This window comes from Balaenoptera borealis (assembly GCF_965194805.1).
Source record: "Balaenoptera borealis genome assembly, chromosome: 2".
Lineage (NCBI taxonomy): Eukaryota > Metazoa > Chordata > Mammalia > Artiodactyla > Balaenopteridae > Balaenoptera > Balaenoptera borealis.
Window position 1 is genome coordinate 124,237,693 of NC_138867.1, and position 12,124 is coordinate 124,249,816.

At 42.1% G+C, this 12,124-nt stretch overlaps 1 protein-coding gene across 2 annotated transcripts in view; it reads left to right on the top strand.

Moving 5' to 3' along the window:
* SH3RF2 (SH3 domain containing ring finger 2) overlaps window positions 1–12,124 on the top strand; it is a 142,449-nt gene that overhangs the window by 61,866 nt on the left and 68,459 nt on the right. For both annotated transcript variants that reach the window (XM_082382706.1, XM_082382707.1), the window contains exons 3-5: window positions 95–364; window positions 3,686–3,781; window positions 10,211–10,531. In XM_082382706.1, coding sequence (XP_082238832.1) covers window positions 95–364; window positions 3,686–3,781; window positions 10,211–10,531 — 687 coding nt within the window. The remainder of the gene's footprint in view (window positions 1–94; window positions 365–3,685; window positions 3,782–10,210; window positions 10,532–12,124) is intronic.

The window sequence follows — 12,124 nt, forward strand, 5'->3', positions numbered from 1 at the left end:
CATAGGAAGTGCCCTGTATTTAGTTATTAATATGATCCCTTGTGTCCCTCCAGCCTCTAAGCCATACATATTTTATTGATCCATGACACTGCAGGTGCCGCGAGCAAAGGCCTTGTGCAACTACCGAGGGCAGAATCCCGGTGACCTGAGGTTTAATAAGGGAGATGTCATCCTCCTCCAGAGACAGTTGGATGAGAACTGGTACCAGGGGGAAATCAATGGAGTCAGTGGGATCTTCCCAGCCAGCTCCGTAGAGGTCCTCAAGCAGCTTCCCCAGCCACCCCCACTCTGCCGGGCCCTCTACAACTTCGACCTGCGCAACAAGGACAAGAGTGAGAACCAGGACTGCCTGACCTTCCTCAAGGTAAGATTCTGGGCAGCTACCAAAGTCACCAGTGACTGCATAAAGACTGGCAGAACCTCGAGTTGTTTGTTTAATATTTGCTGATTTTTTAAAATTATATTTTATCCATAAATGTATAAATCTGTGCCTATATATGTAATGTGTATGTATAATTCAAACATATGGTAGTAAAGTCACCAGAGAAATCTAATAGGAGTTTGATGGGAATCCTCAAACCTTTTCTATTGCAACTGCAAAACTAAGTATCTGTACACTCATTCATTCATTCTACAATCACTTTTGAGCACCTGTTCTTTGCAGACACTGGGGAGACAGCATGAACCAGTCACAGCACCTACCCTCAGGCAGAGGAGTGAGAGAGACAGACACTTGGACAGAAGATTACAGACACAGTTTAACAGCGTGCTGTGTAGAACTACAGATCTTACCTCTTCATTGTGTATCTGCAGGGGTATTCTCGCTGACCAAGTTCTGATCACCTAGTACTAATTTACAACACTCTATTTTGTTTGTAAACACTGCATTCAAAACACTCCAAACAACAAAATAACATAATAATATCTTTACACATAAAAATCACCTCTTACAAGATATATTTTCCAAACACATTAGTTACCCTAAGGTTTTTTCCCTCTCTTTTTTTTTTGGATGATTCTTCAGCATTTGCAAGTAAGGACAAGTCTACTAAAGTCTAGACTACAACCATCCCTCGGTATCTGAGGGGGATTAGTTCTAGGACACATTGATTCCTGAAGATGCAGAAGCCGCGGACATGGAGGGTCGACTGTACTTTAAGTCATTGTATTCAGTACTTATTAGTCCCTAAACATTTGAAATCTCTCTTAGAAACCAAAGTTGGGGTGATTTTCATTCTTTGCTACTTATGATAAGTAGATCAAATACAAGTACAAGTGGCACTGCTACAGTAGCTCAGGAAAGGTCTTTTGTTTTGTAAAACATTTTTATTCCATCACTACTGCAAATGAGATTTACTTCAGATTCACTCAAACTAGATAACCCCACTGTCCTCCATATTTTGAAATACTGATCTTTGTTATTGTCTTAGCACCTCAGAGTGAGTCCCCTAAGGAATGTCATTCTGTAGCTGACCTGTAAATTTTATACTTTGACTACAGCTGGAGAAGGGCCGTTCAATTCCACAGGCGTTTATTGAGTATTTACTTTGTGCCAGGCATTAGACACTAAGCTCTAGGGACACAGCTGGAAGAAGACATAGGCAGGAAGCAATACCTGCTTTTTTGCCCTTTTCTGGGAATTTGCAAACTGGGACACTTACCCACCTGCTTGTTCATTCATTGAATCCATCTATGTGCCAAGCTGTCCACTGGGGATAAAGTGATGAGTCATTATCCCTGTCTTCACGGAGCCAGCAGTCTACTGGAAGGAACAGACACATAAATGGGAAATTAGGACAGAGGACCCAGAAGAGAGGATTTGATCCCTCTGGAAGGCTATTGAAGGCCAAGACTACACTAGGATATCTCATGGTCTTCCTAAACTCAGCATGTCCAAAAAAACTCAAGATCTTCTCTCCAGAAGCCTTTATTCCTAGTATTTTCTGTCTCAGTAAATTTTTCAGTTCATTCACACATGCATTTATTCATTCATGCATGCACGCATTCAAGAAATATTGATTGTTTAAAAACTGTGAATCACTATGTTGTACACCTGAAACTTATATCATATTGTACATCAACTATACCTCAACAAAAATAATTCAAAAAAAGAATGATTGGTTGACTGCTATAGGGCAGCCGCTATATAAGGTCCCAGGGACAAAAATGAACAAAACAGATACAGGCCCTGCACACATGAAGTTTATGGTCTGATGGGGTGGACAGGCATTAAAGAAATCATAACCTATAAATATGTAATTACAGGTTGTAATAAGGACAGAGAAATCTAAGAAAAGGTATAATGCAGTAATGGATTTAGATTTGGATTTGTCTGTATTACTAAGGGGCATAGATCAGAAGATCAGAGAGATCAGTGGATGAATATTCAGATTTAGATTGATAACAGGTACAGACATGGAAAGGTATTCCTGATGTGATATTAAATGAAAAATCAATGTATCCTATATGATTTCATTTGTAAGAAATACAAAATAAGCCAAATGAATGTATTTGCTAGGAGTCAGAGTAGTGGCTACCTCTTGCTATGTGACAGGAAAGAGTACTAAAGAGCCATCTTGGTGCTGGAAGTATTTTATATCTCTTACTCTGGGTTGGGGTTTTGTGGATATATTCAATTTAAAAAATTCATCAGGCTTTACATCTAAAATGTTTGTACTTTATTGTATGCCTATGTACATTTTCTGAAAAGTTTTTAAAAATCAGTGTGTCTCTATGTACATATATTTTATCCTCATAGAAAAGAATCTGGGGGAAAATGTGTTAACCAAGATGTTAACAGTGGTTGTATCTATATTGTGATAGAATTCTTTCTTTGTTTTGCTTATCTGTGTTTCCGAACGTTTCTACAAATCTCCATATAACCTTTGGTAATAAGAAACATTCAAATAAAAAGCCACTTTATGTTTGATACATTAAAAATTGAATAGGGGGACTTCCCTGGTGGCTCAGTGGTTAAGAGTCCACCTGCCATTGCAGGGGACACAGGTTGAGCCCTGGTCCGGGAAGATCCCACAGGCTGTGGAGCATCTAAGCCCGTGCACCACAACTACTGAGCCTGCTCTCTAGAGCCCACGAGCCACAACTACTGAAGCCCACGCACCTAGAGCCCATGCTCTGCAACAAGAGAAGCCACCGCAATGAGAAGCCCGCGCACTGCAACAAAGAGTAGCCCCCGCTCGCTGCAACTAGAGAAAGCCCACGCGCAGCAACAAAGACCCCACACAGCCAAATAAATAAATAAATTTATTTAAAAAAATTTTTTTGAACACTGAAAAGTGTTCAAAATCAGAATGCAATTCATTCTTCCTTTTGCTAAGCCAAAAGTCTATCTCCCTACCTCTTCCATCTTGGTTTCTCCATCAGATTAATTTAAATGAAAAGCCCAGACTCTGCTGGTGATGGAAAATTAGAGACATTTCCAAGTTTTCCTATTGTATTTCTTCGATGCTCCAAGTTATTTCTACTCCTCTTTTGGTCTTGGTGACCCAAATACTGCCCTTTATGGAGAAAGATTATTTTAGTGGAAGATTTTGTAAATAAATTGTGAAAGAGTTACATTCCTTGCACCTTACACCATCTGAGACTCCAAGCTGATCTCCACAGAAGGTTTTCAGCACCTGAAAACTGACAGTAAATGCTAACCAGGAGACTTTCTCTCTTTCAGGATGATATCATCACTGTGATCAGCCGAGTGGATGAGAACTGGGCAGAAGGCAAGTTAGGAGATAAAGTCGGCATCTTCCCAATCTTGTTTGTAGAGGTACGTGACTATCAAGTCTACATCTGATTCGAGCTTACTCAGAATTATACATGTGCTACAGTGATGCCTGAGAGTCATTCCTATTTGACATGAGGCTTATTTCAGAACTAACTAAAGTCTTGAAAGAAAAGATGCTAGATGATAATACCCATTTCTGGCAAAAGTGTGGGAAAATGGGCCTTTTCATTCTGCTGATAGGAGTACAAATTGGTGCCATCTCTCGTTTCCAGACTCAAACTCCTATCAAGGATGTTGAAAATGTACATCTCCTTTGAGTCATTAATTCCACACCTCAGAGTTCATTATAAGGAAATATTAAAACAAGTGTGCAAAGATATGTGTACAGAATGTGCAAAAATATTCATTGTAGCATTGTGCATAGTGGTGAAAAACCAGAAATAATCTAAAACTCAACAATAAGGATTTAGCTTTTTAAAATCATGGTGATGGAAAAATATATACCCATTAAAAATAATGTTAAAGGAGAATACTCAATATCATGGAGTATCTGGTATTATGGAAATATGTTTGTGATTTATTGTTAAGTAAAATAAAGTTTAATGTGTATAAAGTTTCAGATTTAGAAGACGAAGTTCTGGAGTTCTATTACAATGTGGATAAAATTAACACTACTGAACTGTATACTTAAAGATGGTTGTTATAGTAAATTTGGTTATGTGTTTTTTACCACAATTTAAAAAAAATTAACTTCTTGAAACTAGCTTTGTAAATACATATGTGTAGATATAAATGTCTAAAGGGCTAGAAGAATAGGTACCAAGATATTAACAGTGGTGATCACCAGATGGTGAGATTCTAGATAATTTTCATGTTCTTCTGCTGACTTGTGTTTTGTAAATCTTCAGAAATGAGCACATATTACTTCTATTGTTTTTTAAAAATCTACTTTGAAAAAAAAAAGAAAGAACACATGCTAGGCTGTCTACCTATTTCTCCAGTATAGTAATATAACCTATAGCCCCTGACCTCTCTAGCCATCACCCTCTCCCCAGCTTGAAGCAGGTCATTACACATTTAAAAGAGAGGCTTCATTGTTTAACTGCACTTATTGGGCGCTTACCAGGCATAAAGCATTAAAAGCAAGCAGTACTGAGCTATAAAAGAAGTAGAAGGTATGCTCCCTGCCCTCTAGGAGGGTCGGATGAAACAGAACAGAGGCAGAGTTGGAAAGAAGGGACCAGTTCTACCATTCTTAAGAGCCGAAGCGGGTTCTGAAGTGAATGGTGTGCCCAGAACACTGCCCAGCTGTCAAAGTTCCCTCACCCTCTCATCTCAATCTGTATGGAAGGGATGAAAGATGGAAGGGAGGGGAAGAGGAATGGTCCAGAGAGGCTGGTCTTCCTCCTCTCTCCACTAAATGATCATGCTTTTTCTCTTGTTGAAGCCCCTTCCAGGTATACCCACCCAATTCTCTCTACGTGTTCAACTTCACTCATTTTATGAGGCTCAGCTAGAAATCTTCTTTTTCCATAAAATTCCAGCAACTAGTTGAATACTCAGTTGTCTCTTTCTTCTCAGAACACCTGATGGGTGTGTGGCTTGTACTTCACAGGCTAGCCCAACACAGAGCAGGTACTTCATAAAAAAATTAGCTTCACCAGTGAATGAATGAAAAAAATATTTGGGAGGTGGTCTGACTGACCAGGAAAAAAATTCAGAGAACAAACCTTTCAACGTGACCCTGTCCTAAATATATATTCAATCATTCAACTTATTTTTCATTGAGTGCCTGCCATGTCAGGTCCTGTGCTAAGTTCCAATGATATAAGACAGATATGAGTCCCTACTTTCAAGGATTGTAGGGTCGGACGTGAATAAGTAATTATAAGTGTGATAAATGATGCAAAGAGTGAAGGAGAGGGAGCTATTGGGGGGAGGAGAGTATGGTGTTCAACTTACCTGGGTAGGGTGTTGGCAAATGCCTTGTAAGCCAAGATCTGACAAATGATGAGGAGTAAGCATGGAGGGAAGAGTGTTTTAGGGAATGGAGGTAACATGTGCAAAACTCCTGCAGGATGAGGAAGTGTGGTGCCTCCAAAGGACCAAAGAATACTAGAGCTGGAGCTTAGAGAGTAAGAGAGAGACAAAAAAAAAAATGAAGCCAGGGAAGAAAATGGGACACAGACCACAGGAGGCTTTGTAAACCTTCCTGCATTAGTCAGGATGAGCTAGGTTATGCTATGGTAATAAACAGCCCCCGTATCTCAGTGGCTTCACAAAGAAAAAGTTATTTCGAATCCATATTACATGTTCAGCACAGAATGGTGAGAGGCTGTGCTCACACAGTCACTGAGGAGCCCAGACTGATGAGGCTGGGCCATCTTGTAGCCGCGCCATGTGGAACACATGGACTTCCTAGGTTTCATGGCGGGGAAGAGTAAAGAAGAGTGAGTTGTGCATCAGCAAAGGCCTCAGCTCTGTGACATTTGTTACTCCCACTCATAGTCCATTGGCCTGCACCAGTCACCTAGTCCCACTTGGCTTGAAATCAGCTGAGAAGTGTAGGGGACGACTTGGAATATTTGCTGAGCATCATGACCTCTGCCGTATCATAAGGAGTTTGGACTTGACCCAGAGGTCAGAAGACACCACTGAAAAATTTAAAGTAAGGCAGTGACTCCATCAGATTTGGGTTTCTTAAAGATTGCTCGGGATGCAGTGGGAAGAAGAATTTGAGGAGGAGGGATTAAAAAAAGCAGAAAGATCAATTAGGAGGCTACTACATGGCTCAGTTAGAAAATGACTGTAGCTTTGACTAGTAGACTGGAAACAACTGGACAGATTCCAGGACCTTTTAGGAGGCAGATCCACAGGAGCGGGGGATAGGGGCGAGGAAGTGGTCAAGGATCACGCCCCACTTTCGGATTTGTGTGCCTAGGTCAGTGGTAGAGCCGTTTGCTGGATCAAGCAACATATGCTGAAGAGGAACGATTACGATGTTTGGGAGATAACCGTTAAGTCTCCAAGGACAGAGATGAGCTACAACTAATCCTAGTTGGATACATAGGAGGTGCTTAAATTTTTGCAGACTAGAGCTTGCATGGTCCCCTGTATTATTTCAAGAAGCTTCTTCATAGGTCTGGGGAAAAAAGGCATCACTGATTTCATTACCCATTTCTGATATCCTTTTTTCCCAAAAGTTCTACATTTAATGATTATTCATTTGGATACTCTCCCCACTACTCCACCTCTAAAATTAGTGATTACAAGAACCCTCACAATCATCATCAAACTAGCCATCACTTCATTTGTTCTCCTAATTGCTAGGAGGGTAAAAGATAATCAAGTGGTTGCTCTAATCTGGGAACCTGGTTTTCAAAAATTACTTGAACTCTAAATTGAGCTTTTTAAAGGAGTACTTAAAATTTGACTCCAGTCATTTCATTAAGACCAGCACTTGCTGAGAACCCTTTAAATAAGTTTTGAACTACCAGCGCCGTGCAAAGCAACTGGAAGGAAGGAGAGCTTTCTTCTGAGAGTGAGGTGGGGCTTTTTTGGCATAAACAGGATTTTTCTTGTTAATGTATCATTTGACTTATTGAATTGCACCTGGGTAAAAGGTGGTAAAACAAACGCGGAGCTTATGCCCATTCTTGTCAGGACTTCTCCAGCGGGGCCTGCCTGGGTTATATGAACCTCGCTCAGCCCAGTGAACCTCAAGGATATTGTTTCAAATGAGTGGGTGCAAATTGAAGAGCTCTGCAGTCCTTCCCCGACTGAGCTATTAATCACCCTGGCAGAGGACAGGGAAGACCTAGAGTCACACGGGGCTCTTTGTCTGTGTTGCTGACGGAAACACTCACGGTATTGCTCACCTGGGGGCAGAACAATTAGGTGAAGGCAGAAAAAAATTAACTTATTTCATCGTGGCTATGAATGACCAGAAAGAACTTTACTCATTCAACTCAGTGTGTATTATCGTCTTACTGGGTGAACAATGGCGGGATGGGTGCTCTGGGGGAACATGAGACATGGTCCAGGCTTCCATCAGAAGCGCCCTAAATAATTTCAGTAATTTCCCAGTTGATCTCCCTCCCTCCGGTCTGGCACTTCTGAATAGCAGCCAGAGTGAGCTTTTTATGTATTTATTTTTATTTACATACAGTAAAATTTGCTCTTTTTGCTGTCTCTGCATTCTGATAAATGCATACAGTATAACCACACTACCATCAAGATATAAAATATTTCCAACACCTGTCAAAAACTACGAGGGCAGGTTGCCTCTTGGAAGTCCGCTCCTTCCCTGACTGCAACCCCTGGCACCCACTGACCTGTTTTCTGCTCCTGCAGTTTTCCTTTTCCAGAATGTCACAGAAATGGAATCATATAGAATGTAGCCTTTGGAGTCTGGCTCCCTTCACTTAGCATAATGCCTTTGAGGTTCAGCCATGTGGTCGGGTGTATTGGTAGCTCGTGCCTTTTTTTGGTTGAGTCATGGTCCACGATGCGGATGTGCCAGAGTCTGTCATCCATTCGCCGATTGAAAGACATTGTGATTGTTTCCAATTGTTTGGCAACTATCACTAAAGCAGCTATAAACATGAGCATACCCATTTTTGAGTGAGCCTGAATTTTCATTTCTCTTGGGTAATTACCTAGGAGTGGGATTGCTGGGTCAGATGCTAAGTAGGAAGCGGCCAAACTGTAGCATGAGCTTCTAAATAAAAGCATACATCAGATCATGTCACCCTTCCACCTAAATCCTGCCAAAGGCTTCCTATTACACTCAATAAACTCAGAGCCTCCCAGCCTTATGCGATCCAGCTCCTGCCTGTCTCCATGGTCTCCTCTTTACCACCTGCCCCTCACTCACTCTGGTCCATCCTTCTTTCTGGTTCTTTCACATCTTTTTCTCAAACAGGCTGAGCTTTCTCCCTCTTCGGGATCTTTCCACTAGCTTGCGATCCCTCTCCTGGCACGTTCTCATGCCTGTCTTCACATGGTTCGTTCCTTCTTGGCATCTGTGTCTCAGCTTGAATGTCACCTTCTCAGCAGGTCTTCCTTGACAGCCCCCCACCAATCTAAAGTAGCCGCCTCCCCCAGTCACTCTCTGACACATGAGAGCATTTATTACCGCCTGGTCTTTTCTTGTTTGGTTGTTTACATGCTGGCTCTGCCATTTATGTCACCCCTTCAGCTCTCTTGTCTTTAAAGTGGGCATAAAAATGCCCCTTCCCCTACTTGATGGTTTCTTTTCACAATATTACAAGCTTCTGGCGGCATCTTTTTTACATTTTTCTATCTCAACTATATTAATCATCTTAATCATCCTCACATTGTTATTAAAAAGTTCTTAAAGGAAGAAAAAGTTCTTAAAGGAACAAACTCCTTTTTACCTCTATAGGTGAATCTCTAAATTAGAATGAGACACGTGCTTTTAGAGGGCAACTGGTGACAATCATCATGATGGAAATTTAAGTAACTGTCCTGGAAAGTTTGTTCACACAATCCCCTTTGTCAGCATATTTCCGATTTCTGAAGGCCATGAACTCACGGGGCCCTTGGTGGCAAGGGTACTCAAAATACAATACAGTCAGTGGTGGTGCTAGAGCTGGCTGGAGCTAGATGGCAAGGGCTGGGTGTTAGGTTTTCAGGAATCTTGCTAGCCAGTTGTTAAACCATTGGTAGATTTTTACACCACAGAGATTGGTACAGATCGGGGTGAGGAGGGTCATTTGTTTGTTTGTTTTGTTTGTTTTTCTGATGTACCAGCACACCACTGACTAAGAGGTATAGAACAAGAGAGAATGGTGATGAGGTAAAAGTATTTAAAGGAAGTAATAAAAGGTGGTCTTAGCCTTAGGTGATCCAGGGTCCTGAATGGATTTACATTCTGGTTAAACACTTATCAAACGTATGAACTTGAGCAATTTCGTCCACTCATTATTCCACAAACACTCACTGAGCACCCACTCTGGGATACAGCAGAGAACACGTGTATAAGGCCTCTGCCCTCAGGCAGCTAACAGTCCAGCGGAGGAAAGGAAGATAAATGATTACGGTGTGGAGTGGGAAAGCATGGGGGCTACAGGAACACCGAGAAGGGCAAACAGCCAAGTCAAGGGTGGAGGGGGGGATTCAGGGGTGGCTAGAGGAAGAGGGAAGTGTCCCCCGGGTAAAGGAGGCTGGGATGATGCTGAGAGAGACGGGAAAATCAGAGCAGAGTATCATGGCTTGTTTTAAATTCTTCAGACCTCAATAAGAGTTGTACCTACGTTGCAGGAGAGTTGTGAGAATTGATTGATACAGTAAAGGAGTTGGGATATATTGATAACAGATGGAAGCTGACCAAGGAATGACAACTGAGGCGGTGGCATCTGAGCCTGCTTCAGACTAGCCTGGGTAAGACACAGCTGCTCACATGAGATCAGGATGACTAAATTCTCATCAGACCTTTTGTCTTTTCAGCCAAACCTCACCGCAAGACACCTCCTAGAGAAGAACAAAGGCCGCCAGTCATCCCGCACAAAAGGCATGTCCCTGGTGTCATCCTCCAGAGGCAAGGCGACCAACACACCCACACTCCGAAGGGGCCCGGGGTCCAGGAGGAAGGGGCCCGGGCAGTTCTCCATCATGACAGCCTTGAACACCCTCAACAGGATGGTGCACTCTCCCTCGGGGCGCCATATGGTGGAGATCAGCACCCCAGTGCTCATCAGCTCCAGCAACCCCTCTGTGATCACCCAGCACATGGAGAAAGCGGATGCTCCTCCCAGCTCTGTGGGGCAGGTAGGGAACAAACCCCTGGGGTAAGGGTACCTTGGAGTTGGGCAAGTGACCCACACCGTGTCACAAGCAATATTGGATGTTTAGTACCTGCTAAGCCCCTATAATGCATTAATAACAACTAATGTCATCATGTGTCAGAGATGTCTATACATGATCTCATTTCATCCTTGAAACAGCCTGTGAGCTAGGTATTATTATTATTATTGTTGTTGTAAACCCCATTTTACAGATGAGAAAACTGAGGTTTAGAGGAGGGGGGTTTGCTTTCCCTTGCTAAGAGCCATGGCATGGTTCCTGTCCCTTAGAGAACTTCCCTCCAAGGAGATAATGACATCTGTTTTCTGGGATCACAGTTTAACATTCACTGTTCCATCCTCCAGTAATGTATCAGGCATCACGTGGAAGGGAAGAAAAAGAAAGAAAAAGAAACTATGGGTTATTGGGTGTTTTCAGGACTAGCTATAGACTTTGCAAGGCCCAGTGAAAAATGAAAATGCAGGTCGAAAATGATTAAGAATTTCAAGATGGCAACAGCAGAGCATCAGACCAAGTGACGGGCCCTTCTGAGCACAGAGCCCTGTGTGACTACACATGTCACACACCCTTGAAGCCAGCCCTGGTGGTTTTCATATGGAGCATTTAATAAGATAATGTATGTAAAGTGCTTAGCACAATGCCTGGCACATACTGAGTACCCAATAAGCATTAGCTCTTAACACTATTGTTATTAATACAACTACTCTTATTATTAAGCCTGGCCACTGAGTTGCCAACTGAAGGGAGATAAGCCAAGGGGCAGTCCTGGCAATCCAGAAGCAGAACTACTTCTAACAGCATGAGGCTATTTAGGTTGAAGGATGCTTTAAAAGATGAAGGACCAGAGGTACAAGGCAAAGTGATTAAGAATTGCATGTCAGGTATTCTGCTATAAACACTCTCCGGAGCCAGGCAGGTGACAACTTGAAAAGACAAACCTCAACTTGCACTGATGTAATTTTTATTAAGCTGTAAACCTTGTTTTTAAACATGAATCTCTACCTTGGGATTAAATGACTTAATTGGACTTTAATCCCTTTTTAACAAGACAAGGAGGAGGAGAAAGTCAAGGGTTCCTCAAAGACCTGTGTGCTGGTCTAAAAGGAAAACAATCACCTGCTACAGCACTTCAGACCTTATACCACTGTCTGCATCTCTAGGAGGCTGGCTGTTGATGTCATTCTGCCCGCCACTTGCACTGCATACACACTCACACACAATTATACTCTCCCCTCCCTATACACTCTCCTTGCATTCAAAAACTGTGAAATTCCCTTCCCTTCCCTATACACTCTCCTTGCATTAAAAAACTGTGAAACACTCCATACACTTTTTTACAAGTACATACACACTTTGTGCCCCAAGTTCTACACCCCGTACACACACATACACACACATACATGCTCCAACATGGGAGCCTAGTGACTCACAGTTAAGCGAAAAACTAGCAGAATTTTTCTGAAACCATTCTTTCTAAATATATAGACATAGGTATACGAAGTACAGCCCACACTCAGTAGATCTAGGCTAGCTCACTCAGCTATAAGTTGGCTTCCC